The sequence below is a fragment of the Vanessa cardui genome, chromosome 10, assembly GCF_905220365.1.
Source record: "Vanessa cardui chromosome 10, ilVanCard2.1, whole genome shotgun sequence".
In the NCBI taxonomy this organism is placed as follows: Eukaryota; Metazoa; Arthropoda; class Insecta; order Lepidoptera; family Nymphalidae; genus Vanessa; species Vanessa cardui.
In genome coordinates, this window is record NC_061132.1 from 11,798,285 (window position 1) to 11,822,212 (window position 23,928).

The 23,928-nt window shown below is 34.5% G+C and overlaps 1 protein-coding gene across 1 annotated transcript in view; it reads right to left on the bottom strand.

Moving 5' to 3' along the window:
- Positions 1 to 22,549, bottom strand: part of LOC124532873 (fatty acid synthase-like) — a 31,337-nt gene extending 8,788 nt beyond the window's left edge. Inside the window, exons 1-24 of the mRNA XM_047107986.1 lie at positions 22,495 to 22,549; positions 21,796 to 21,948; positions 20,994 to 21,186; positions 20,412 to 20,532; positions 18,820 to 19,023; positions 18,611 to 18,727; positions 17,990 to 18,153; positions 10,109 to 10,251; positions 9,782 to 9,985; positions 9,263 to 9,452; positions 8,969 to 9,128; positions 8,207 to 8,376; positions 7,618 to 7,769; positions 7,289 to 7,472; positions 6,865 to 7,013; positions 6,292 to 6,476; positions 5,266 to 5,385; positions 4,053 to 4,162; positions 3,377 to 3,567; positions 2,763 to 2,932; positions 2,008 to 2,271; positions 1,801 to 1,921; positions 809 to 1,099; positions 26 to 469 (exon numbers count right to left, since the gene is read on the bottom strand). Coding sequence (XP_046963942.1) covers positions 26 to 469; positions 809 to 1,099; positions 1,801 to 1,921; positions 2,008 to 2,271; positions 2,763 to 2,932; positions 3,377 to 3,567; positions 4,053 to 4,162; positions 5,266 to 5,385; positions 6,292 to 6,476; positions 6,865 to 7,013; positions 7,289 to 7,472; positions 7,618 to 7,769; positions 8,207 to 8,376; positions 8,969 to 9,128; positions 9,263 to 9,452; positions 9,782 to 9,985; positions 10,109 to 10,251; positions 17,990 to 18,153; positions 18,611 to 18,727; positions 18,820 to 19,023; positions 20,412 to 20,532; positions 20,994 to 21,186; positions 21,796 to 21,948 — 4,200 coding nt within the window. The 5' untranslated portion in view covers positions 22,495 to 22,549. The remainder of the gene's footprint in view (positions 1 to 25; positions 470 to 808; positions 1,100 to 1,800; positions 1,922 to 2,007; positions 2,272 to 2,762; positions 2,933 to 3,376; positions 3,568 to 4,052; positions 4,163 to 5,265; positions 5,386 to 6,291; positions 6,477 to 6,864; positions 7,014 to 7,288; positions 7,473 to 7,617; positions 7,770 to 8,206; positions 8,377 to 8,968; positions 9,129 to 9,262; positions 9,453 to 9,781; positions 9,986 to 10,108; positions 10,252 to 17,989; positions 18,154 to 18,610; positions 18,728 to 18,819; positions 19,024 to 20,411; positions 20,533 to 20,993; positions 21,187 to 21,795; positions 21,949 to 22,494) is intronic.
- Positions 22,550 to 23,928: the final 1,379 nt, after the last annotated feature.

Sequence of the window (23,928 nt, forward strand, 5' to 3'; positions counted from 1 at the left end):
CTTATTTCAAAAAACAGAAACTTACTTGCTGATAAACGTTAATTGCCAAATCCAGATCCAACTGATCTTCATAGAATTCCAAATCAGGATTAAACGATGGTGCCGAAGGATCGGAAATTAAAAGACCATAGAATACTTCACCACCAGGTTCCTTTCTCAGACAGTTAATCAGACCCAGCAGTCCGTTTATCTGCTCACCCTGGCTATATAAAACAAGTTTTTGTCCGACCTTAAGTTCTTCCTTAACTTTGTCTATCCAGGCGTATGTTGGATCAGCTGTTACAATTTTGACGAATTTAGCCGGCTTTGCTGGAACACGTTTTCGGAAGAGAACAATGTGTTCGGAGCCAGTGTCTTGTATGGTGATGATGTTGTATTTATCAGAAAAATCTTTCGGATTAATGGGTTCTTTTTCTCGACTCATGATAAACCCTTTGTCACGGACCGCTGCAAATGCATTTTTAAGTACCTAAAGACAAAAAATAAATTATTTAGCAGACAAGTTAATTTCAAAAAATTCTAAGATCATTATTTTTTTTTTTATATCGAAGCTTTGCAGCCAAAACGCGTTTTATTTCTTCGGATTCATGGATTGTTCTACCCAGAGAAGCCCAGAGAATCCGAAATACGAGTAAATAGTAAAATAATGTACTCTTGCTAGCATATCATAATTTTTAAATACCGGATTGTACATTATACTAACTTAAGTGTTATATCTACATAATTAAGTAATTTATTGTTAAGACCTTAATAATGAAAATTTTATAACATTATCTATTTATAAAAACCGGTTTAAAATTTCACTTACTTCAGGCCTCTGTAGTAAATTAGCACCAATTAGTATTAGAATACTACTATCTGATGGCAACTTTTTATTATCCACAGAAATGTTCGATGGCATTTTAATAGGATCCTCAGATAAAACAGACAATTCAGCTTGTATCAAAGGCAGGTCACCTAAGACGTCCGCTACTTTGTCCAGAATAGGTTCTAATCCATTAGCCTTATACACATCGTCAGCAATTTCAATACTTTTAAATTTGTAAGTTTGTATGTTTTCGAGAACAAGTTGGATGTTGCTTCTGAGAATATCTTCAATCTGGAAACGATATAGTTATGACATCAAATTTAAGATCTTTTTAATACTTTTCTGTTGTTAATCTTTCAAATAGTTTACGTATGAAAATTATACTTTGTGTTTTTTTATGGAATAGGTTGGCGGACGAGCATATGAGCCACCTGACGGTAAGTGGTCACCATCACCCATAGACAATGACGCTGTAAGAAATATTAACTATTCCTTACATCGTCAATGGGCCACCAACCTTGGAAACTAAGATGTTATGTCCCTTGTGCCTGTAGTTACCCTGGCTTATTCACCCTTCAAACCGGAACGCAACAGTACTGAGTACTGTTGTTTGGCGGTAGAATAACTGATAAGTGGGTGGTACCTACTCAGATGGACTTTTACAAAGCCCTACCACCAAGTAAATGGAAAAGTAAATGGTGTTTGGAGCATATTTATAAATAGTAACTGGTAATCAGCTACTAGTTGATTTTTACTAGCGATTGATTTTTAATTAACATTTTAAGATCATTGTTGTTTTTCTTTCTTACTATTTTCATAGTAAATTCCAACTTTATTAAATGGTTTTGTAGCTAGAGGCTTATTTTTGTTACACCTTAATATATTTGTAAGTTGTAAATATAGATCATTGAGGTACTACTGAATTCATATGCATGTGTATATAAGATCCTATGTGTTGATACATTTTATGTAACATTATAAATTAATTGTACCTTCATCGTCGATTTTCCAAAGTTAGGAATGAACACGTTCTTTTCTAAAACCGGTACACCAAGAGGAATCCTTCTTGAAATCGGTGTTGCGTGTAAGCCTCGAATTTCTACACCTCCAGCTCTGATGAGGACAAAAATGATTTTATTTAATAGTAAGAATATCTGTAAAAATAACCTGTTATATAATATTGTTAAGCGAGAGGTTACCTGATAACATCTACTGTAGGATACACATTAATCTCAAACGACTGCGTTGGGGTATCAAGGTCAATTTGAGGTAAATTATCGTAGTGGAGATTGACATCAATACTGATTCTATCAATACTGGTTGGCACGAAAAGTCCTCGGGTGTCTTTAGTGATGATCTTCATCTGCATCATACAGTCCAAAAACGTGACCCAGTTGTTGACCCAGGCTAAGCGTCCACGGGTACCCTGGACGTTGCATCCAATTACGCCTCGGAAGAGACCACTGTGGATGAAATAAACTTTAATTATGAATAATTTTATTAAAAATTTAACTGCGAATATTACATTGCTTAATAATACAGTCAATTTGAGAAAAAATTTTGCATTAAATCTCGATGTTACTCACGCACCCAAAGTCTAAAAGACGGTGTTTAATAAATTTATAAAGATTTGATTTGATTCAAGAAGAAAGAGACAAAATTTGAGATTTTAATAGTGAAGTGAGTTAGAGTGAAGTTGAGAGTTTAATTATTCAATTTTCGATGATTTATTTTTTTACTCAATAATGGAAATTTATAATATAAAATAGTTAGCAGAAAAATTGTTCGACGATATTATTTAATTTGTAATACCTTCTTTTAGAAATTCTCGTAATGGCTTTGAATTTTCAAATATACACGAATTTGCCGTGACATATGATGTCAATCATAGTAACCAAAAACCTAAATGGTAAGTTGATAAGCACTTATCATTAGCAATTAATCTGAACATTACCTGTACTGGTAGCCTCTCAGACGTAGCTCCTTGTAGAAGTCCTTTGTAAGTAAATGTTTATCGTTGGGTCCCTTGGATTCAGGTTCAGCTGGGAGCACGCGGTAATCTCGTCCCACGTTCTTCTGGGCGTATATACGTCCGGTCACAATAGACGCTCCACTCTCAACGATCTGGTAGATATTGTTTTATCCTTTTATATTTTATCACATTTTGATATTCCTTAAATTCTACTACCTAGATACTTATAAACAGTAAAGTAAATATACAATAACTATGATACTTTAGGTAGTAGATATCAATGATAAAAATTCACTGATAAAATGCTAATTTTCATTTAAGATAAAATACTAAATTGCAATGGTGTTAGCAGATGGAATATGTTCCAAAACTTTGAAACATATTGTAAAATATTCATGACAGAATTTCTATGAAACTAGACACATGAAGGTTTCCTTACGATGTTTTCCTTGACCGCCAAGCACGAGATGAATTATAAACATAAATTAAGCACAGGAATATTCAGTGGTCCTTGCCTGGGTTTGAACCCGCAATTATCGGTTAAGATGCACTCGTCCTACCCACTGGGTCATCAAATAAGCTTAAAATATAATAACCTCAAATTGTCCACTTCCTTTGTGAATCATAACAATGAAATCCAAATTTCCTTGTTTAGGGATGTGAGTCGCTCTTTGGAATCGAACGTTCTCGAGCACCACGGAAACCTCTATGGCCATTTCTCCCATCATCATAGCGAGGCTCTCCCACACCATCAATATGTAACCGGTTGCAGGGTACAAGTTACGACCTAAAATGAAAATGGCATAATTAATTTTGAGTGCGTTGATGAGCACTAACGATCAAGTGGTCCATTTGACCAGGTGTCATTAATCACATTGATCATTTTAATAATATCTTATAATCATTGAATGTGCACAAGAAGTAAGGATAAAGTTATAACGCCAAGTTTCTGACTTTGCGGTATCAATAATCCTTCTTGGGGCAAGGTATCTCTTTCTATATATTTAAAATATATTGGTAAAGAAATAAGCGTGGAATTAATACTTGTTGACTTCCAGGCTGGATATATTACATGAATATAAATGTTTGTTAGCTAACATGACTGTATTTTTAAATTTTGAAAAAGAGTAACTACTGAATTTCTTGCCGGGTCTTCTCTACTTTCCGAATCGATTGTAACTTCACTTAATGTACGTGTTATATGACGATTCAAAAGTGCTTGTAGAAACCTACTTGAATAAAGTATATTTTGATTTGATTAAAGAAACCTACCATCAATCACGTGACCTGCCATGAACTCGGTCGTTTCACCATTGACAGACATCTTCACTGTCGTCTCACCAGACTGCAACTTAGTTTTAGCTTCATGTACTGTTACATACCTAAAGTAAAAAAAGTCTAATTAATATGCCATTTGTTATGGAATTCAGTAAAAATATGAGTAATACTTTGGTATAAATCTTGGAAAATGGAGGTGCTTAAGGTTCTCCTCAAATTGTACAGATAGGGTGAGTGAGCCAGTGTAACTAAAGGCACAAAAGACGTAACATCTTAGTTCCCAAGGTTGGTGGCACTTTGACGATGTAAGGAATAGTAAATATTTCTTACAGCGTCATTGTCTATGGGTGATGGTAACCACTTGCCAACAGATGGATATGGGTCATCTATCAGGCTCGTCCGCCAACCTTTACCATAAAAAAAATAAAAACAAAGAAGTAGCATAGTACCAAGAAAAAGTAATATTTTTTTATATAGTTAAAAATGTAGCTGAGCAATGCTCTGGTTTTCAGTTACTGTATGTATTGAAATATTAAACTTTACTTTTCCCAATTCGACATAGATTTTTATACTGTGAAAACCATTTTTCGACTTTTCAATAGTTTAGTTTTATTATTTTATCATCTCAAAGAGATTGTTGTATTTCCTAGACTATAGTTCGATATTTATGAATAGAACTACATCTAAATTTTTTGAACCAAAGTGTTCTATTTCCTATAAAATATTTTTTTAATGTCATGTGTGTAAACAAACCATTTTTTTATTTTGAACCTAAATTTCACTTCCCGCCACGCGTTTAGATCTTTTCAACTAAGTACTGGATTTTAATGCAGTTTTTATTAATAAGCCGATTGATTAAAGATAAGGGTTAATATAACCGATAATTTCAAATGTCCTTCTCTTGGTTCTTTAATTTAAAAGTCATACTTCAGTCGCGTGGAGTCACGACGGGTGATTTAATAAAACGAAGATGCTCCAACGCGTCTGTCGCGTGTTAGTAATTAATGAGGAATATTTAAATGTAAAGTTCACGACTGTCTTTAGTAAATTATCTAAAATATGCTGAGTGCAAGCAATACTACAGGACAGAGTTATATGTATTTGAATATTGTATATAGGCCCATATTCTCTCTAGTTAGGCTGACATGGGTAGCTAGTTTACTTTTAATACTTCATTCAATTCATCTATTTTTGGTTAAATACTCACCAGGCTTCACTGTGTTCCCACTCGACGAGGTGTGCGAGCATGGGAGTTCCTTGCGAGACAGGGAACTTTATGGTCGGATAAATATTGGCGAGGTGAGGGTTAAGTCCAGCTTCGTACAACCTGCAAATGTTGTACTCATATTATTCCAGATACAATTTGTAGTACGATAGTCAAGTTCACAGTCTGTTTAATATTGGCTCGGTAGGCGAGCTACCGTGTTATATGTAACTTTAAAAACATGCTACTCATTATCCCGACTACTTGTTAAACCCCCAGAAAACTAAGTATTATAAATGAAATCTTGATTACATGAACGACAATAGTCTTTCTGAAGCATATGACGAAGACGAAGCTACAGTAACACTATAAAATATTAAAGTATATATTTGCAGTCATAAATTCATGAGTTACTAATTATTGTACCTTTGTACTTACGGCCATCGTTGATCTGCTATAGTGGGCTAAACCCCTGAATTGGACGAATAAATGAGGGCTATCTATTCTCAAATATCATCAATAGCAGCAAATTGTATGGAATTAGTAGTAATGTATTACCTTGCTTCGAAAAGCATATACAGTCATTGATCCTACAGTTTAAATCTTTCCGGTCGTTTTGGATTTACTCTCCCATCAGATTATAAGACTAAGGACATAATTGTGCACTATAATATGTCATGCGCAGTTTGCTAGTTTCTTTTGAGAATGGCTGCCGATATCGGCGAGAACATCGTAATCTATGGAACTACAGTTATTAAATACGGGATATTTACCTTTTTTTTTGTTTAGTGCAGCTCGATAATATTTTGACATTATCTACGAATGTCTTGTTCACGAGAATACAAGAAAAAAAATCATGTAAAAATAAAATGGTTAATATCCCGTATTAATAACTATAATAATAAAGATAACCATGTTAATTTAAAATCTGATAATCTATGGAAGTTAGAAATTTTTATTGATAAGTAAATGGTTTGTTTAATAATAAAATAACATTTAAAAATGGATGTTGGAAAATCAAGCACTTACTTGCCGAGGGACGTGAAGAGAGATTGCAGGTAGTCCTCGCTTTTTATATCAATAAGAGGAACGTTGACGATATCCTTATTGAGTGATCGATACAAAATCGCCTGCAGGAGTTCATTTGGGCAAATCTCCACAGTGACCGCGTTGGTCGGAATCAATCTCGCTGTCTCCTCGAAAAGCACTGGACTCTAATAAAAGAATGTTTCAGTAGCACAATTGGTATTATAGCATCCCATATTTTTCAATACTTTATATAATCTAGCTATACTTAAAATGAAAGGATTTTTTGTTACAGTCTATTTTACTGATCTTGGGACTTTTTTTGGTTACTTAGAAAAAAAGGGCTAGATAAATATTTTAAGTAAAGCAGCTTAAAGACGGATTAGATAAAATATATCATCGTTATCCAACCAATGGCACTTCTCAAGGTACACCAAAAACAGACAGCCTTACTTGTTCAATAAGATATGCTGATTAAACAATAGTTTTCATTTATTTGTATCAAGTTACTAACATATTATTCAGTAACAATTGGATATCGATGTTATAGAAAATATCAGCATTTAATACACTTACCAATAAATTGTTGACGTGATACTCAGCGGAGGACATTTCTGATTTGGGATTTTTCCACAAGTCCTGCTGGATAGAAGTGGATAACCAGCGTTCTGAACGTGGTTTTGGTGTTGGAATCACATCCTTTAGATTTTTAAGCAATGTCGGACCTATTTAAAAATTAAAATTTTGATTTAGCGGCTTCTTTATTTCTTTAGTTTATCTTATTTCATGTACTCGATTTATTTAAATTAACAATAATTGAAACAAAAAGGGTTATTTGTATAGCTTCATAAGATAAATATTTTGTCAATTTATGTGCAGAAATATGAATCGATTAATTAAATTGATAAGGTTTTTGTAGTTTTAAGTTACTATAACACTTTCCGACTATTATAAAAATGTTTAGGAAACTTAATGCTCTTCGAAAAAATTACAAACTCACCAGCTTCAGCGATGTGACGTGAATGGTAGGCGATGTTATTGGAAGGCACCTCCTTGGCAAATATTCCGTGCTCTACCAGTCCAGCAACAAAAGTCTTAATTTTATCGGCTGGACCAGAAATTGTACACGAGCCTTCATCGTTGTGGCAAGCCACTTCGATTTCCGATGGGAGGATTTTTTTTATCTGTTGCAATAAACAAAAGCAGTATTTAAATTCACTGACAAATTCTAGACAAACATTGGACAATATTTACTAAAAATATCAACTGGGTCAAACTGAACTGCTAGGATTGACGAAGTGTTGCGACTGTACTCTGCATTGTACTTACGTCCTTGTAGCCAAGTTCTATTACAGCCATAGATCCCTTGATGAATGTCGTGTCACTGGCCGCCAAACCGATGTAATATGCTGACAGAATCGTCTGTTCGGCTGTCAAACTGCCATCTGCGTAAGCGCAACCTAACTCGCCTACACTGTGACCTAAAAACGACAAATTAAACAAATCTTTAATTACTTCTCAAAAATAGTCTAATACAATTGGTGCACAGAATTAATTTGATAACATTTCTGGTTTTATTAATATATTTTTTAAACATTCCGTTAATTAATGATACCCTACTTAAAATTTAAAAAATTTTGGCTAAGACTTTATTTTGGCTTAAATTATTTAACTAATTATTAAAATAATCTTATTTGTAAGTAAGCGCTGTATGTCCAGTATCAAACAGGAATTGACTCAATTATTTCAAATTTATTATGAATGTCGGAAGAATTGCTATTGATGATTTACAATTTCGAAATGTGAGAGAATATTGAAACTATATATAGATTTATCAGTAGTGTGAAAAAATTATCATTTTACAAAAATTCTTTAAAAATCTCTCCTGTCCTTTTCCAAAAAAAACAACAATAGTTACCAATAATGAAGTCGGGTTCGATTCCAACAGCTTTGAGGACGTCCGTGAGACCGATCTGAACAGCGGCGACACCGACGAAGGAGTTGATGATGTTGTCGTATATCTTAGGGTCGGAGTTCGTTATGAGCTTGGTCAAGTAAATGCCCATAGGTTGAAGAGCCATGTGACACCTGGGAAATATTAAGCGTTATCAAAACATTTTCAGTTTAAACAACAAGCCATTTTCAAAAGAGTTCACAATTAACTACTAATATATATGTTTTTTAATGTAATATTTAGACTATATAACTTCAACAACAACAACAACAGCCTGTAAAGTCCCACTGCTGGGCTAAAGGCCTCCTCTCCCTTTGAGGAGAAGTTTTGGAACATATTCCACCAAGCTGTTCCAATGCGGGTTGGTGGAATGCACATGTGGCAGAATTTCTATGAAATTTGTCACATGCAGGTATCCTCACGTTGTTTTCCTTCACCGCTGAGCACGAGATGAAGTATAAAGACAAATTAAGCACATGAAACAGCGGTGTTTGCCTGGGTTTGAACCCGCAATCATCGGTTAAGGTGCACTCGTTCTAACCACTGGGCCACCTCGACTCCTATTTAACTTATAACTACAATTTTTGTACCATATCAATATTGATTAGTATAGGGTTTCAAAAATGTATTTCACAAGATGTAATTTTTTAAAACCAGTGTTACATAATCGTGGACTATAAAAGTATCAATTTCCTAAATTCAGCAGCTGTTGATTATGATGCTTACTTTTCAATAGCAGCTGCGAATACGGGTAAATTCATGAGCTGTGTAGCCAATCCAGCCCATTGAGAACCCAAGCCCGGGTATACAAAGCAGACTGGACGACGAACACCGGAGTAGTATTGGATGTTTCTAGCAAGTGAGACACTCTTCGTTGGAGTCGATTCTAAATATGAAAATGTTGACAAAATTAAAAAAAAAAAAATACATTGCAAGCAATATAAAAAATATTTTTGGCATTAAACACACATTACTCTTTTGGCTCTGATCCGATGAATTAATTCTTAATCAAGGTCTTACCTAATAAAGAATATCCTCTAAACATGTGTCCGTCGATATTATCATCATGTATGGCGTGTAACAGTCTAACAAGTTCAGCGTCAACTGTCCTCGATTCAAGGTCATCTAAGATCCTAGCCACCGCTGCTTCAGTGCGACCTGATACGCACACCAATCTAGGTAGATCATCTGAAGGCAATCCGTTGTTGACCTAATTGAAAAAACTGAATGTTTTAATAAAACAAGTAATGTTAAGTAGGTTTATCACTGCGGTAGCTTTTTGACCATTAGTCCACCCATTTGGTAGCAGCCAGATACTTTTATGTATGAAGGACTTTGGTATTAGTTTCATTCAAAATTTATATGTATGAATTATGATTATTCACCAACATTTACTGAAGTTGACATACTGCAGCATGTGAATTTAATATTTTCTTAAATTTTCTTTTTTTTTTTTGACGAAACCTTGGATCGGTATTATTGGCAAGTACCAATTATTAAGTAGACAGCTTAAATTTTTTTTAACACAAAATTACAAACCTTCGTTCTCGCAACGCTTTTGAGCAAGACGTGAGCGTTGGCACCCCCAAAGCCGAAGCTGTTGATACCAGTCATACCCCTGCCCCAGGGCTGCTTTTCCGTCACTACCTTCACTTTATTCTCTTCAAGGTATGATATCCCTTTTCTCGGAACTTTGAAATTTATATTTGGAGGAATATATCCGGTTGTATACGCGATACAGAGCTAAAAGAAATTATTATGGAATTAAATTTTATGGCAATCGATATATACCTGCTTCTTTATTCATATAATTTATAAGAAATATTGCGAATAGTAAACCTAATAAGTCTTGGTAATATTTCCTACCTTCGCAACAGAACAAAGACCTGATGCTGGTTCACTGTGTCCCAAATTAGACTTGATGGATCCAATCATGAGAGGATCAGATCTGCCCTCACAGAAGATTTCACCAATCACGTTCAGCTCTATGGGATCTCCTACCTTTGTACCTGTTGGGAACAAATTACTTCATTGACAAGAGTTTAAACTTAAGAGTGTGTAACTATCGCTGTCATATATACTAACTATACAATTTTGCAGTAACAACAAACAATATATTGATACTATCATTTATTATTTGATAAATAATTTGTGTATTCTATTTTTATATTTATTTCATAGTTTCAATAATAAACTCAAGTTATTTTATTTATTATTACAGCACCACCCATCTCATGTTCTATGACCTATCCTACCCCGTTGGTTGTCTGGAAGAGATCGCTATGTAGCGAAAAGGTGGCCAAAATTGTGCGCTTGTTTCATCAAGGCCAAATCTTTGTTATATTAATTTTTATTTCTGTGTGTGGTGTACAATAAATATATAATCTCCGGTAGTAATTGGTTTGAAATTAATAAGAACAGACACGCAGATGTTTATGACTTTATTGTACTTCAAATACTGTATACTAGAGTTCTATGGGCTTATCTTGCTAATTATATTGGGTGAAAATTCCGATCAGAGCTAAGCGGCTTTCGAACCACTTAATAACAGCCGGTTGTGGAATTCACCGTCGGTAGCTGCGTTACAACCTAAACCATTTAAAGCTGGACGAAATCAGAACTTCATATCTTCGACCGTTGTATCAACGAATACATTTTGAAATAACACAATAAATAGTGATTAAGAGCAAACGATTAAACAATAAAAAACACATGTAACCAGCGACTCCCTCTGACTTTACACGGTTGAGTCTTATTTATAAAGAAAATGATAACATAAAATCATAAATTTTTATCCTATAGTAATAACTAATCAGGGATATTATAGCTACCTATCAGTAAAAAGAGGTTTGGAATCGGGTCATTAGTTGCGGATATCATCCCAAAGAACTATTATTTCTTTATAGTATTTCAATACTACATATATTAATTTTTTGACATTATTGAGGTGGCCCAGTGGTTAGAACGCGTGGATCTTAACCGATTATTGCGTTTTCAAAGTCAAGTACCACTATATATATATATATATATGATGCCAACGTGTATATATCTGCCTATTCTGTGCTTATAATTCATCTCTTGCTCGGCCGTGAAGGAAAACATCGTGAGGAAACCTGCATGTGTCTAATTTTATAGAAATTCTGCCACATGTGCATTCCACTATCCCGCATTGGAACAGCATAGTGGAATGTGTTCCAAACCCTCTTCTTAATGGGAGAGGAGGCCGTAGCCCAGCAGTGGGAAATTTACAGGCTGTTCTTTTTACTTTTAACATATTGTTAGCGATAAAAACATCACCGGTGTTGTGGTCACGTGTCCTACTATTGTAAAACTACTACTATAAAAGAGCATGACAAAGGGGGGATCGGACACTTTTTCTTGAGCACTCGTAACGTACAGACGTTGACGAGACCTTTTTTGTAGTCCTAATCTTTGTTCTATATTTTTGTGTGTTTATTAGAATAAATAATTGCTAGAACATTTATGTAAAGTTTTGTTTGTTGATTTAAAGATATTCTTATGAGAGATTTAATAGTTTTGTTTTCATTCGTATTTAAGTTTAATTGTTAAATTGATTATAAATAAGAAACCTTCTAATTTTGAGTAGTTTTATTTTTTTTAATTTAATTATTTGCTTTTTGCTAACATCAGAAGTGGGATCTGGCTCCATAGCTAGATTTCCTTTTGATTTGGCATTCTGACTAGGGTTCATTAACTGCCTCTGACTAAGATGTCAGGCACAAGTAAGAGACAACGAGGTAAAAATACTAATGACACACTAATACAAGGTTTAGAACAGCAGTTGCAGGCAATTCTAGATCGTCTCAATGCCTTGGAGGATAGCTCCAGCAACGGGCGTTTAAGCAATGCGGTGGCTCAGGCTTCTGGATCAGGTACTGCTGATGTGTTGCCTGTGCTACCACCAACACCTGATCACCCGGAGTCAGAAATACAGCCAGCATCACCACTGCCGCGTCCAACCGAGGTATCCGATAGTGCTAGTCTGGACATGTCTGTGCAGCCGGGACCATCGGTATCCTCCGATACCATTGTGAGTGAGGTGACCGACAGGATTGTTAACGCCATCAACTTAATCCCGGTAAGATCCGCTCATATTTATATCTCAAATTTTGACCCGCAATATAATGATATAGATGCATGGTGTGATGAAGTCGATCACGTACGTATCCTTAACAAATGGGACGATAGGGAGTGTTTATCTCATATTGGTAATTGCCTTAAAGGGGACGCGAAATTATGGTTAAACGAGTGGGTTACAAGTAATCGTACGTGGTCCAACTTTAAAAAGGACTTTAAGGCTTTGTGCCCTCGTAAAGTTGACATCGCAAACATATTGTTTGAAGTAATGAGTACTAATTCCGATAGCTATCCTACTTATGCCGAATACGCGAGGCGATCATTATTACGTTTAAAAATTGTTAATGGTCTAAGCAATGAATTAATAGTGGCAATTATAATAAGGGGTATAGTTGATCCTCAAATACGCGCTGCCGCCACTAACGCCAAACTTACACCTGATGATTTAGTGAATTTTTTTTCTATATATACTAAACCGTTACAACATAAGGTAATTCGGGGGCTTCGCGAAATGTCTGATTATAAAGCTAATTACGTTAATACGCGTAAAAGGGAATATAGTGATACAAAAAGTAAATGTTTTCTTTGTGGTAGCTTTGGTCATAAGCAATATAAATGTTCGAAACGTTTCAAATCAAATAACAGTAATAGGAATGTGCGTAACCTTTCGTCAACTACCCCCAATAATACAAACAATATGCAAAATAAAATGGATCTTTGCACTTTCTGTAAAAAGATAGGCCATAAAGTTGAGGACTGTTTTACAAAACAACGTGTGGAAACCCAGGGTAAACCTAATGTAAACTTTTGTCGTGAAGTCGTTGATAATAGAAGGAAAAATGATATTTGTGCGGCCGTTATACAAGGCGTTCCTGTTGATATATTAATAGATAGTGGATCTACAATTTCTTTAATATCGGAATCTATCATAAAACATTTTAAATGTCACAAGACGCCTTGTTTTCGTATTTTACGCGGTATTGGAAGTCAAGAAGTAGAGTCATGCTTTTCAACCGTGTTGACTGTAGAATTTCCAGAAATTACTTTAGAAATCGATTTTCATATTGTTACTGATTGTTACATGAATACGCCTATAATAATAGGTACTGACGTATTAAACAGGGATGGGGTTATTTACACGCGATCAAAAGGCAGACAATGTTTGACACGTGTACGAAATGTGTTTAACATTGAACAAACAACATCTGACAATATCATAAAAACACCTTTAGTTGGTACTGATAAAGATCGTCTTTTGTCAACTGTTAGTGAATTTTCGGAACATTTTATTACTGGCACCGCTACAAGTACGGTCAAAACTGGATCTATGTCTCTACGTTTATCTAATAATTCCCCTATAGTTTATAGACCTTATAGACTCTCTCACGAAGAAAAATTGCGCGTTAGACAAATTATTAAGGAACTTCTATCAAAAGGTATTATAAGAGAATCAGAATCAGCATATTCTAGTCCAATCCTTTTGGTTAAAAAGAAAGACGGCACAGACAGAATGTGTGTTGACTTTAGGGCATTGAATGCAATAACTGTAAAAGATCGCTACCCCCTACCACTTATTGACGATCACATAGACAGACTAGGTAAAAGTAAATTTTTTACAAGCCTTGACATGGCCACTGGGTTCCATCAAATACCAATGAGTATTGAGTGCATTCATTTGACGGGATTTGTTACCCCAGATGGACACTACGAGTATTTAAAAATGCCGTATGGGTTGGCTAACGCTCCAGTCGTTTATCAACGCATTATCTCAAATACATTACGACCTTTTATTGAGCAAAATCGCGTCTTAGTATACATCGATGACGTACTCATACCTAGTTTAACTATCGATGAGGGTTTAGACACTTTACGGGATGTTTTAAAAGTTTTAACGTCTGCTGGGTTTTCGCTCAACTTAAAAAAATGTTCGTTTCTCACTAATGAAGTTGAATATTTAGGCAGAACGATTGGAAATGGTCAGGTTAGACCGAGCGCTTATAAAGTTGAAGCTTTGATTCGTTCCCCAGTTCCAACTAACGTTAAACAGGTTAGGCAATTTCTGGGGCTAGCAGGTTACTTTAGACGGTATATTCCTGGATATTCAATAAAAACTGCTTGTTTATCTCAACTTTTACGCAAGGGTGTAAAATTCGAATGGGGTAACGATCAAGAGAATGTTCGACAAGACATCATATCGCGTCTTACTAATGAACCGGTTTTGCATATTTTTGATCCTTCTTTGTCAACAGAAGTTCATACCGATGCATCCGCGTTGGGGTACGGGGCTGTCTTGCTTCAGAGTCATATGGATGGTCGCAAGACTGTTGTTGCATATTTTAGCAAAGTTACACTTGGTGCAGAGTCACGCTACCATTCATATGAATTGGAAACATTGGCAGTAGTCAAGGCATTACAACACTTTAGGCATTACCTTATAGGTATTCACTTCAAAGTAGTAACAGATTGTAACGCCTTGAAACACACTCAACGAAAGAAAGATCTAGTACCGAGAGTAGCTCGGTGGTGGATTTATCTACAAGATTTCAATTTTGAATTAGAGTATCGTAAGGGAGCAGCATTAGCACATGCTGACTATTTTAGTCGCAACCCGGTAAATATTTGTGAAATACAAAGACCTCGAAATTGGGCCCAAATAGCACAGGCTGCTGATGAAGAGACTCAGACTCTTTTACAAAAATTGAATGATGGGGAACTTGATTCATCTCGTTATGTAAAACACAATGATTTGCTTTACTATAAATATAATTCCGTGGGTAAAGATGTAAAATTACTTTGTTATATACCAAAAGGACATCGTCTTAGTTTATTACGCATATTTCACGATGAACATCAGCATATCGGTGTTGATAAAACTGTCAATTTAATTTTAAAACATTTTTGGTTCCCAGGATTGAGATCTTTTGTTCAAAAGTATATTAGACATTGTATTGTATGTTTATCCTACAAAAAATGTGCCAGACAACCCTTACAGCCAATCGAATCGTGGAGTAAGCCCAATGTACCGTTTGAAACATTACATACAGACGTTTTAGGGCCATTGCCAGTTTCGAATGGCTATAAGTTTATTATTATTATTATAGATGCGTTTACCAAATATTGTCTTTTGTACCCAATTACTAAACAAGACTGTAATGAACTTAAAAGAGTTTTTCAAAATGCCATGTCATTATTTGGATCACCTAAATTAATTGTAGCTGATAGAGGCAGAATGTATGAACATTCTGTATTTGTTAAATGGATCTCGGAAATGGGTAGTGATTTATATTTGATTACACCTGAAATGCACCAAAGTAATGGTCAAGTAGAACGCTATTGTAGAACCATTTTGAATATGATTAGAATAGAAAGTAATTTTAAACAAGAAAAATGGTCCGATGTTTTATGGAAATTACAACTTACATTAAATATTTCAATACAAAAATCAACTAAATGCTCTCCTTTAAATCTGTTAATAGGTACCGAGGCCACAACACCAGTGCTACGTTCCATTGTGCGAGACATAGCGCTTGAAGGGACAAGCCCTAATCGTGAGTCGCTGCGCGAACTGGCACGTCAACAAGCCAGTGAATCCCTGGAAAGTAACAGAATCCTCCAGGATTACCGCACAAACAAGACCCGAGTTGCGCCTCGTACGTTTAAGATCGGTGACACTGTATTTGTGTTGAAGACCAGTCAATCGACAGGCAAACTGGATGGTGGCATGCGGGGTCCATATAAAGTTGAAAAAGTTTTACCTCATGGGAGGTATGAGTTAAAATTGCTAGCCGGCTCGTATGGTAAAACCACACAAGCTGCGGCTGAATACATGATTATGTGGCATGGAGAATGGACCCCTGACACCTGTACATCATTTTTTGAAAGTAAGCATTCAAAGACATGTTGAGACCTCTGTCTTTTAAGCATCCTGAGGGCTCTGCTTAGAGATTATAATCATTAGTTTTATGGTAAAGAGCACCCTGAGGGCTCTGCTCTGGGTAGACATGCTGAGGCCTCTGTCTCGTTGCATCCTGAGGGCTCTGCAACAGTTGTTTTATATGCGTATATGAATTCATTCTTTCAAGGGTAGCATCCTGAGGGCTCTGCTAACATTTGATTGCAATATGTTTGTTTATTGATTTTTTTTTATAACGCTGTTTTTGTTTGTTTTAGCCGAGAATGAGGAGTTCGTAGATCAAATGCCAGAGCCATCAAACGAGGTGCCATACCAAACGGGCGAGGGCGCGCCGTCGTCAGGATAGGCCGTGTTAGCGATAAAAACATCACCGGTGTTGTGGTCACGTGTCCTACTATTGTAAAACTACTACTATAAAAGAGCATGACAAAGGGGGGATCGGACACTTTTTCTTGAGCACTCGTAACGTACAGACGTTGACGAGACCTTTTTTGTAGTCCTAATCTTTGTTCTATATTTTTGTGTGTTTATTAGAATAAATAATTGCTAGAACATTTATGTAAAGTTTTGTTTGTTGATTTAAAGATATTCTTATGAGAGATTTAATAGTTTTGTTTTCATTCGTATTTAAGTTTAATTGTTAAATTGATTATAAATAAGAAACCTTCTAATTTTGAGTAGTTTTATTTTTTTTAATTTAATTATTTGCTTTTTGCTAACAATATATTAATTCGAAATAAGGTATAAATATTACAGGACGTTAGCAACCTATGTTCCGCAGTTCTCAGAAACCGTAATACAAGTTGATGACATGATCTACGAACTTGACTACGTCAGACGCAATACTGAACTTGAACTAAATATCGAAAAAACGAAAATCATGTGCAACAAAACTCAATCACCCATATTTGTGGAAAGTCGTGGAAGGTTTTTGGAACACGAGAGAGATCCTTAGTTAGAATTAGATTAAAAAGAAAAGTATTATTTATATTAAGGAATTAAAGAGGCTAAAATATATATATATATTTAATGTTTTATATTATGTTATAAATGTTCCGTATTGAGTCAGAATATATTATGTCACCGCGAAAATTAAATCGTTTTTTTTCCAGTATTTATGTATTCATGTAATATGTTTATTCATTATTGTAAAGTTAAATTAAATTAGTTCTATTGACGTCAACGTCAACTTGTTTGTATCCAAATATTTATTATACGATACGATACGACATTACTTTTATTAATTAAACAACTAGAATTAGAATTACATAATATTAATTTTCTTTCAATTTGTATGGGTTTAGTGGAACGTAGAAAATAATTTATCGGTAAATATTTTCCAAGAAAACAGAAATAGGAATTTAATGAAAATGGATCTTTAAGATTTCGGATCATTTATTTACTATGAGGTTGTATTAATTTTTTTGGCGTTTCTCAATATCAAGGTGATAGAGAACGAAGGTTGATATAGCTTAGAAGGTTAGTGGAAGAGGCAGTTCACAACTGTTAAAGAATTGATAGTTGGGACAAGAAGGTTCTAAAATGGAGAAGGCGAATCGGCAAGAGTAGTTTGGGACGCCTTCTGGCATGATGGAGCAATCATCTGTGGAAGGGGGTTGGTAGAACATGTGCTAAAAAGGGACGAAGATGTCAGGGTCGCCTTGGATTTAGCCTATGTCCAACAGTGGAATAATACAGTCTGATCATGATATTGATGATGATGATATATCACATACCTGTTCCATGGGCTTCTACGTACTCTAGTGCGGTGGGTGGAACAGAGCACTCCTCATAAAATTCACTGAGAAGTAACTTCTGCATGTCACCAGATGGGTACGAGATACCCTGTTCCTTATACCCATCGCAGTTTGTCTTAGCGTGGAGTACTTGGGCGTAGATTCTGAAAGAAATATCAGATTTATGGTAGCTTTAAATTTAATTTAATCATGGGTGATGTCGATTCAAAAGTTCTCGTAAGAGCCTTCTTGAGTAGATTAAAATTTTCAGCTGATTTTATTTATGACCAATTTTCGTGTCGCGTCAAAATTCTGATTGGAAGGATATTATTCAGAAATCCATCTTTTTTCCTTAAGTATTACAGTTTTTTTGTAACTGACAGTCACTAAAATTTTAAGTATTAGTAAAACTGATTATTAACATTTTAAATAGTAGAAAAACTGATGGTGTGTGTTAAATCTGATATCGACTTACTAAAGGCTTTTTCCGCCAATTATTGCAATTGAATGAATGAATGAATGAAGGAATGAACGATGACAATGCAATAGAGATGTATTTAAAATATGTTGAATTATCATTGATCTCAAAATTAGTTGATAGTTACATACTGATAATATTACCTTCTTGAATCCTTAGCCTTCTGCAATATACACACAACAATTGCTTCAGAACGAGCGTAACCGTTCGCGGTATTGTCGAAAGTCTTACATCTTCCATCAGCTGATAATACACCAAGTCTAAAAGAACGGTTCAGATATAAAAAAAAAAAAAAAACATCACAACTATAGTTAGGGAATTAATGAACTGAATATTGAATGAATTTCTTTACCTAGAAAACTGCAAAGATACGTTGGGATGGAGGCAGAGGTTGGATCCTCCAACAATAGCTGTGTCACAATGACCTTCACGTATAGCTCTGTATGCGTGTTCCAAGGCATATAGGGAACTAGAGCAAGCTGTATCCACGGTGTAGGAGGGACCAGAAAGACCGAGCCACTGAGATATTCGGTTGGCTAACATACCTCGGGAGCAGCTGAAAAATATAATATTACTTAAAGAACTTTCCATAAATTATATTTTAGTAAAGAACGTTTGTATAACATAATCAATTATTTTTGGAATATTTAGCTTGATGACGAATGGCTTAGAATTACAATCTCTTCTATTTCTCTTATTTTTATAATTTCTTCTTTATTTCCTATTTAGAGTAATAATAAATTTTGACATGGTGGTGCGATTATGCCGTGGTAAACATTAAGTGCTGAGATTCTTACACTACTTTTAGTTCCAAAATATTCATATAGAGAAGATATCTTTAGAAACATATTCATCATAATTATTTGCTTAAATAAATATTGAAATTTAATATCTCAACATATATATCCTAAGTACAGTAACGACTCGTGCAAAATAAAATTCAACATGGAATTTACAGTACGGTAAACTAGGTGGTAGGGCTTTATCGAAACGTCTGGGTAGGTACCGTCCACTCATTAAATATTCTACCGCCCAATAGAACTCATAACTGTTGTTCTGGTTTGTAGGGTGGTTGGTAGGACATTAGAGATGTAAGGAATGATTAATATTTCTTACAGCGCCATTGTAATCACTGAACATCAGATGGCACATTTAATAATCCGCCTACCTATATCATAAAAAAGAAGAGTGCTTTGGGTACCTAAGATCAGTTTACCCCTCCCGGGGTAGATACGAGTTGAAACTATTCAATAATTAATAATGTTGTAACATTGAATTCTAGTTTCCTGGCAAAGCAATAATCAGATTAGTTAGAAGCTAATTAGTGGCAAAAGCGAGCATCTGATCTTCTCTTGAAACAATATATTATATTGTAACATATTGGAGCGAAATCAGAATAGATTGACGAGATATATGTGATTGTTTGCACTATATTAGAATTATATATTAGTTTTATATGTTCTAGATATAATTGCTTATAAAGTACTAGCTGAATCCTGGGCTTTACCAACACGAAATGTATATAACACAAACTTCCAAGCACCGTTTTATCCCAGTGTGGAGTTACGTAAAAGCCTGTAAGGAAACCTGCCAAATGTCAAATTTGTAGGTGTTATAGTTTCTGAGATTTCGTGATCTGTCACTGTTCTACTAAATGAGCGATTTTAATATTTTTTTAAATTGTATTAATTCTTGGATAGTTAGATTGAACCAAATATATATTTCTCTCGTACGATGTGGGGCGGAAGAAATAAATATATTTAATCATGATCATGATTTTGACCAGGTATTTTTTCATACTACCAAGAAACTAATGACAAGAATTAATGACAAGTTTTATACAAAAAGATGTTTGTAATTAAGAATCTTAACCACAGGACGCTTGTAAAACGACGTGTGTGTATTGAAGTCGTACATAATGTTACAATAATTATTACAACTTACCCAGTAATACCGAAATTATTTACATGCATTTTTTCGTAAAGACATATTTTCTCAGATTCCGAGAAGCAAGCACCCACGAAGACACCTGTGTTTGTATTGCGCAGTTCCTTTGGATTTAAACCTAAGGGTAAATACTATTGTTAGGACTCATTAAAGCATCTCAAAGATTTTATATTTAATAGAAATATTGTGATCAAGGCATAGGCATAATTCAACTATTTTGGATCGCAGAAACAATTGTTTATTTGAGAAGGCATCAGGAACAATAGAATTAATAATCCCAATATTCCCACTTATTCATTCTTATAAATACTACTATTATATAATATTCACTGCCACTGATCTCAAGATTCCAACTACAAATTGAGCATATAAAGACTAACATAATGGAATCTGAAAATTGTAAGAGTGTACCAATCCATGCCTTGGAAAGCACGTTCTGCGCCTGAACTCTTTCCGCTCGTATCGAATTTGCGTTCCCAATGGATTATTAAAATGAGAGGAGTTTATTTGTTCCATCACCATTTTTAAATACCAGAACAGATTTGGATATGGCGTGTATTATGTAGCACAATACGTTACCAGCGTCGATGATGGCTTCATATGTTTTCTCCAGAAGGATTCTGCACATGGGGTCTATCGTGTGCGTCTCCTTGTAGTGCACTCCAAAGAAGGAGGCATCGAATTTCTCGATATTATTGATTTTGCCGGTACGCTGTGGGATCTCAGGGTGTGTCAATTTCCAACGACGATCATCGTCTGATATCAAATCCACCTGAGAACAATGACAAACCCTTGGTGGTATTTATGTAAACCCACTTATCAGTTACTAGTTGTCGCCCGCGGCTTCGCACGCGTTTTAGTAGGTTTGTTGTCATGTGTTAAGCAAAAAAAGTAGCCTATGTTCTTTCTTGGAATTCATATTTGCCTCATTTCATATTTCATCAAATTCAGTTCAGTGGTTTGGTAATGAAAGAGGGACAGACAGACAAACAGAGTTACTTTCAAATTTACGATATTAGTATAGATTGTTCCACCACTCAGAAATATTTAATATTTTTGTGTTCCATTTTTAAGTTTGAGTGTTAAACTAAAAGGCACAAAGGAACATCTAAGTTCCCAAGACTGGTGGCGCAGTGGCGCAATGTAAGGGATAAAAAACCATCCAAATCTATTTGAGTATTCAAAATCTTTGACAGGGACTTCTAAATAATGCATTTTTATCTATTACAATTACATATTTTATGCAGTATCATATCACTTGTAAACTTCAGTTAATTTAAATTGGCCTCATCATCAGGCCTTGTTGCTGAAAATTTTGGATATAAGATCTACGGAATTATTTTTGAATTATTTTGTTAGGTTAACATTGAAAACACAGTACCTTATTGAACAGGTTTTCTTGCAAGTGTATCACTGAATCCGAATCAGGGAAGCAACCAGAGATGCCGGTTATTGCTATTTCTTCCCCAGGCGCTGGATGAGATATCCAGTGGCCTGACGACGGCTTTTCTTCTAAGAGGGTTGTGGGTGCCATCTGGTACAACATTTTTTTTATTATAAACAGAAAGCCTTATCTAAGAATAATTATTTTAATCTTAAACACAAAAAGAAATTGGCACAGCGTGTATTGTCGCTGGTTTCTCCAAAAACAATAGTCCTGATTAAAGCTGGTGTATGTCTCATTGTTACTATTTCCAAATCATAAAGTATCTTACAGATTGAAAATAACTACAATATTACACCACTATATCAAAAAAGGATCGTATCCAATGTCACTGGTGGGTTAAATGATCTTCACTTAAAGAGAAAGGCTTATGTTTCTACCAGGCTGCTCCAATGTAGGATGATCAGACACAAATGTGTCAATTTTTCATCCAAAATATGTAGGTTTCCTCACAACGGTTTCCATAACCACAGATAGGAGATAAATCACAAATACTTATTTAAATATGCAAACTCAGTTACGCTTGTCTGTATTTGAATGCACGCAAAATTTTCATTTAAGATTAATATATTCAACTAAGCGTTGCGAATTATAAAAAATCATAAAAAAAAATAATTAAAAATGAAAAACACATACGTTTGTATTCGCGGCAATAATGATCTGGTTAAATATTTAGCAAATTATGTCTTTTTATAGTTTATGTTTTCAAAAATTAATGATTTTATAAATAAACATTTATTATACCGAACAATGTAGCCGCGATAGCCTATTTTGACTTACAAATTTTTGCACTATGGCCTAGCCTTCACCGCATTTGAAATGATTAATTTAAAAGTTTAATTTTGTTTTCATGGAACTTATACTTCATAAGTCGTAACCATTGAGTTACTTGGAACTTTAATTTTATATATATTATCATATTTTTGCTACGCACTTGCCGATATTCAACAATTATTCGAGTTTTATGACGTAAATATACAGATAATATTATTAATTTTAATTGCGAAAGTATTCTACGATTTATTTTATTAGTAAAGACAAAAGTCACCGTCGAGAACCTAGCTAGAGATGATATTATCATGAAAAGTTCCAAAGACTCAGCAAAGATTTGTGACGATTTTTGCAGGAAAAATTGTGACAGGTCAGTTCAGCACAATATCTCGTAACAAACTGACTTACTAATTAGAACAACAAAATCCGATAGCACTAGAAATATGGGAGTCATTTGACTGAATATTTAATTACAAATATATTTAAAATTAAAAAAATAATTTCAATGTTTCTGAATTTTCGATTTTTTTTATTATATTTAAAATAAGAACTTAAAAATACATAACAAAATAATTCATAGTTTATATATTTATTGTCAAAGTTATGAAAAAAATGTATATTTGTGTGTATTTGTAGTGAATCAACTCAAAAACTGGTGTACTGATTTGAAAATCATTTAACCTGAATAACATAGGCAACATTTATTGCTGGAAAAAATTAGGGCTCATTACTATAACTTAAGTAACGTAACCCAAGTTGTAAAAGAGTGCCCTAAAAAGTCTTACATCGCATGCTGAAACTATTGATGATAGATCAAAATAATGTTCTACATGGTTAAAGAACATGTTATCATCTACAAAAAACTTCACATTACCCAGTTTTTAAATTATAAAAATTAATAGTAATTTTTAAAATTTTACGACCAAAGTTAAATCATGCTGTTCATACTTCGTTGTTATAGAAATAACAAAAACTCTCTTTTAATTTTAAATAAGTTACTTAAATAAAAAAAACGATGAACAAATTAAGATTGTAAGTGTAAATACATAATGCTCGCCAGTACAGTTACTAGTATTAGTACTTGGCTTTAACAAGCTGCCGCGTGACTAGATTTGGTACTGCGCTCAAAACAAAATTAAAAAAAAATCAAAATAAAAAAATATAAATGAAAGGAAATATATAAAAAAAATCTTATGTTCACCGGTGCGAAGCCGGGACAGGCCGCTACTACATACATACGACGGTGACATTGATTGGATCGCTATAATTGAAATCGTGTTTATAATTGCATGAGAGGGT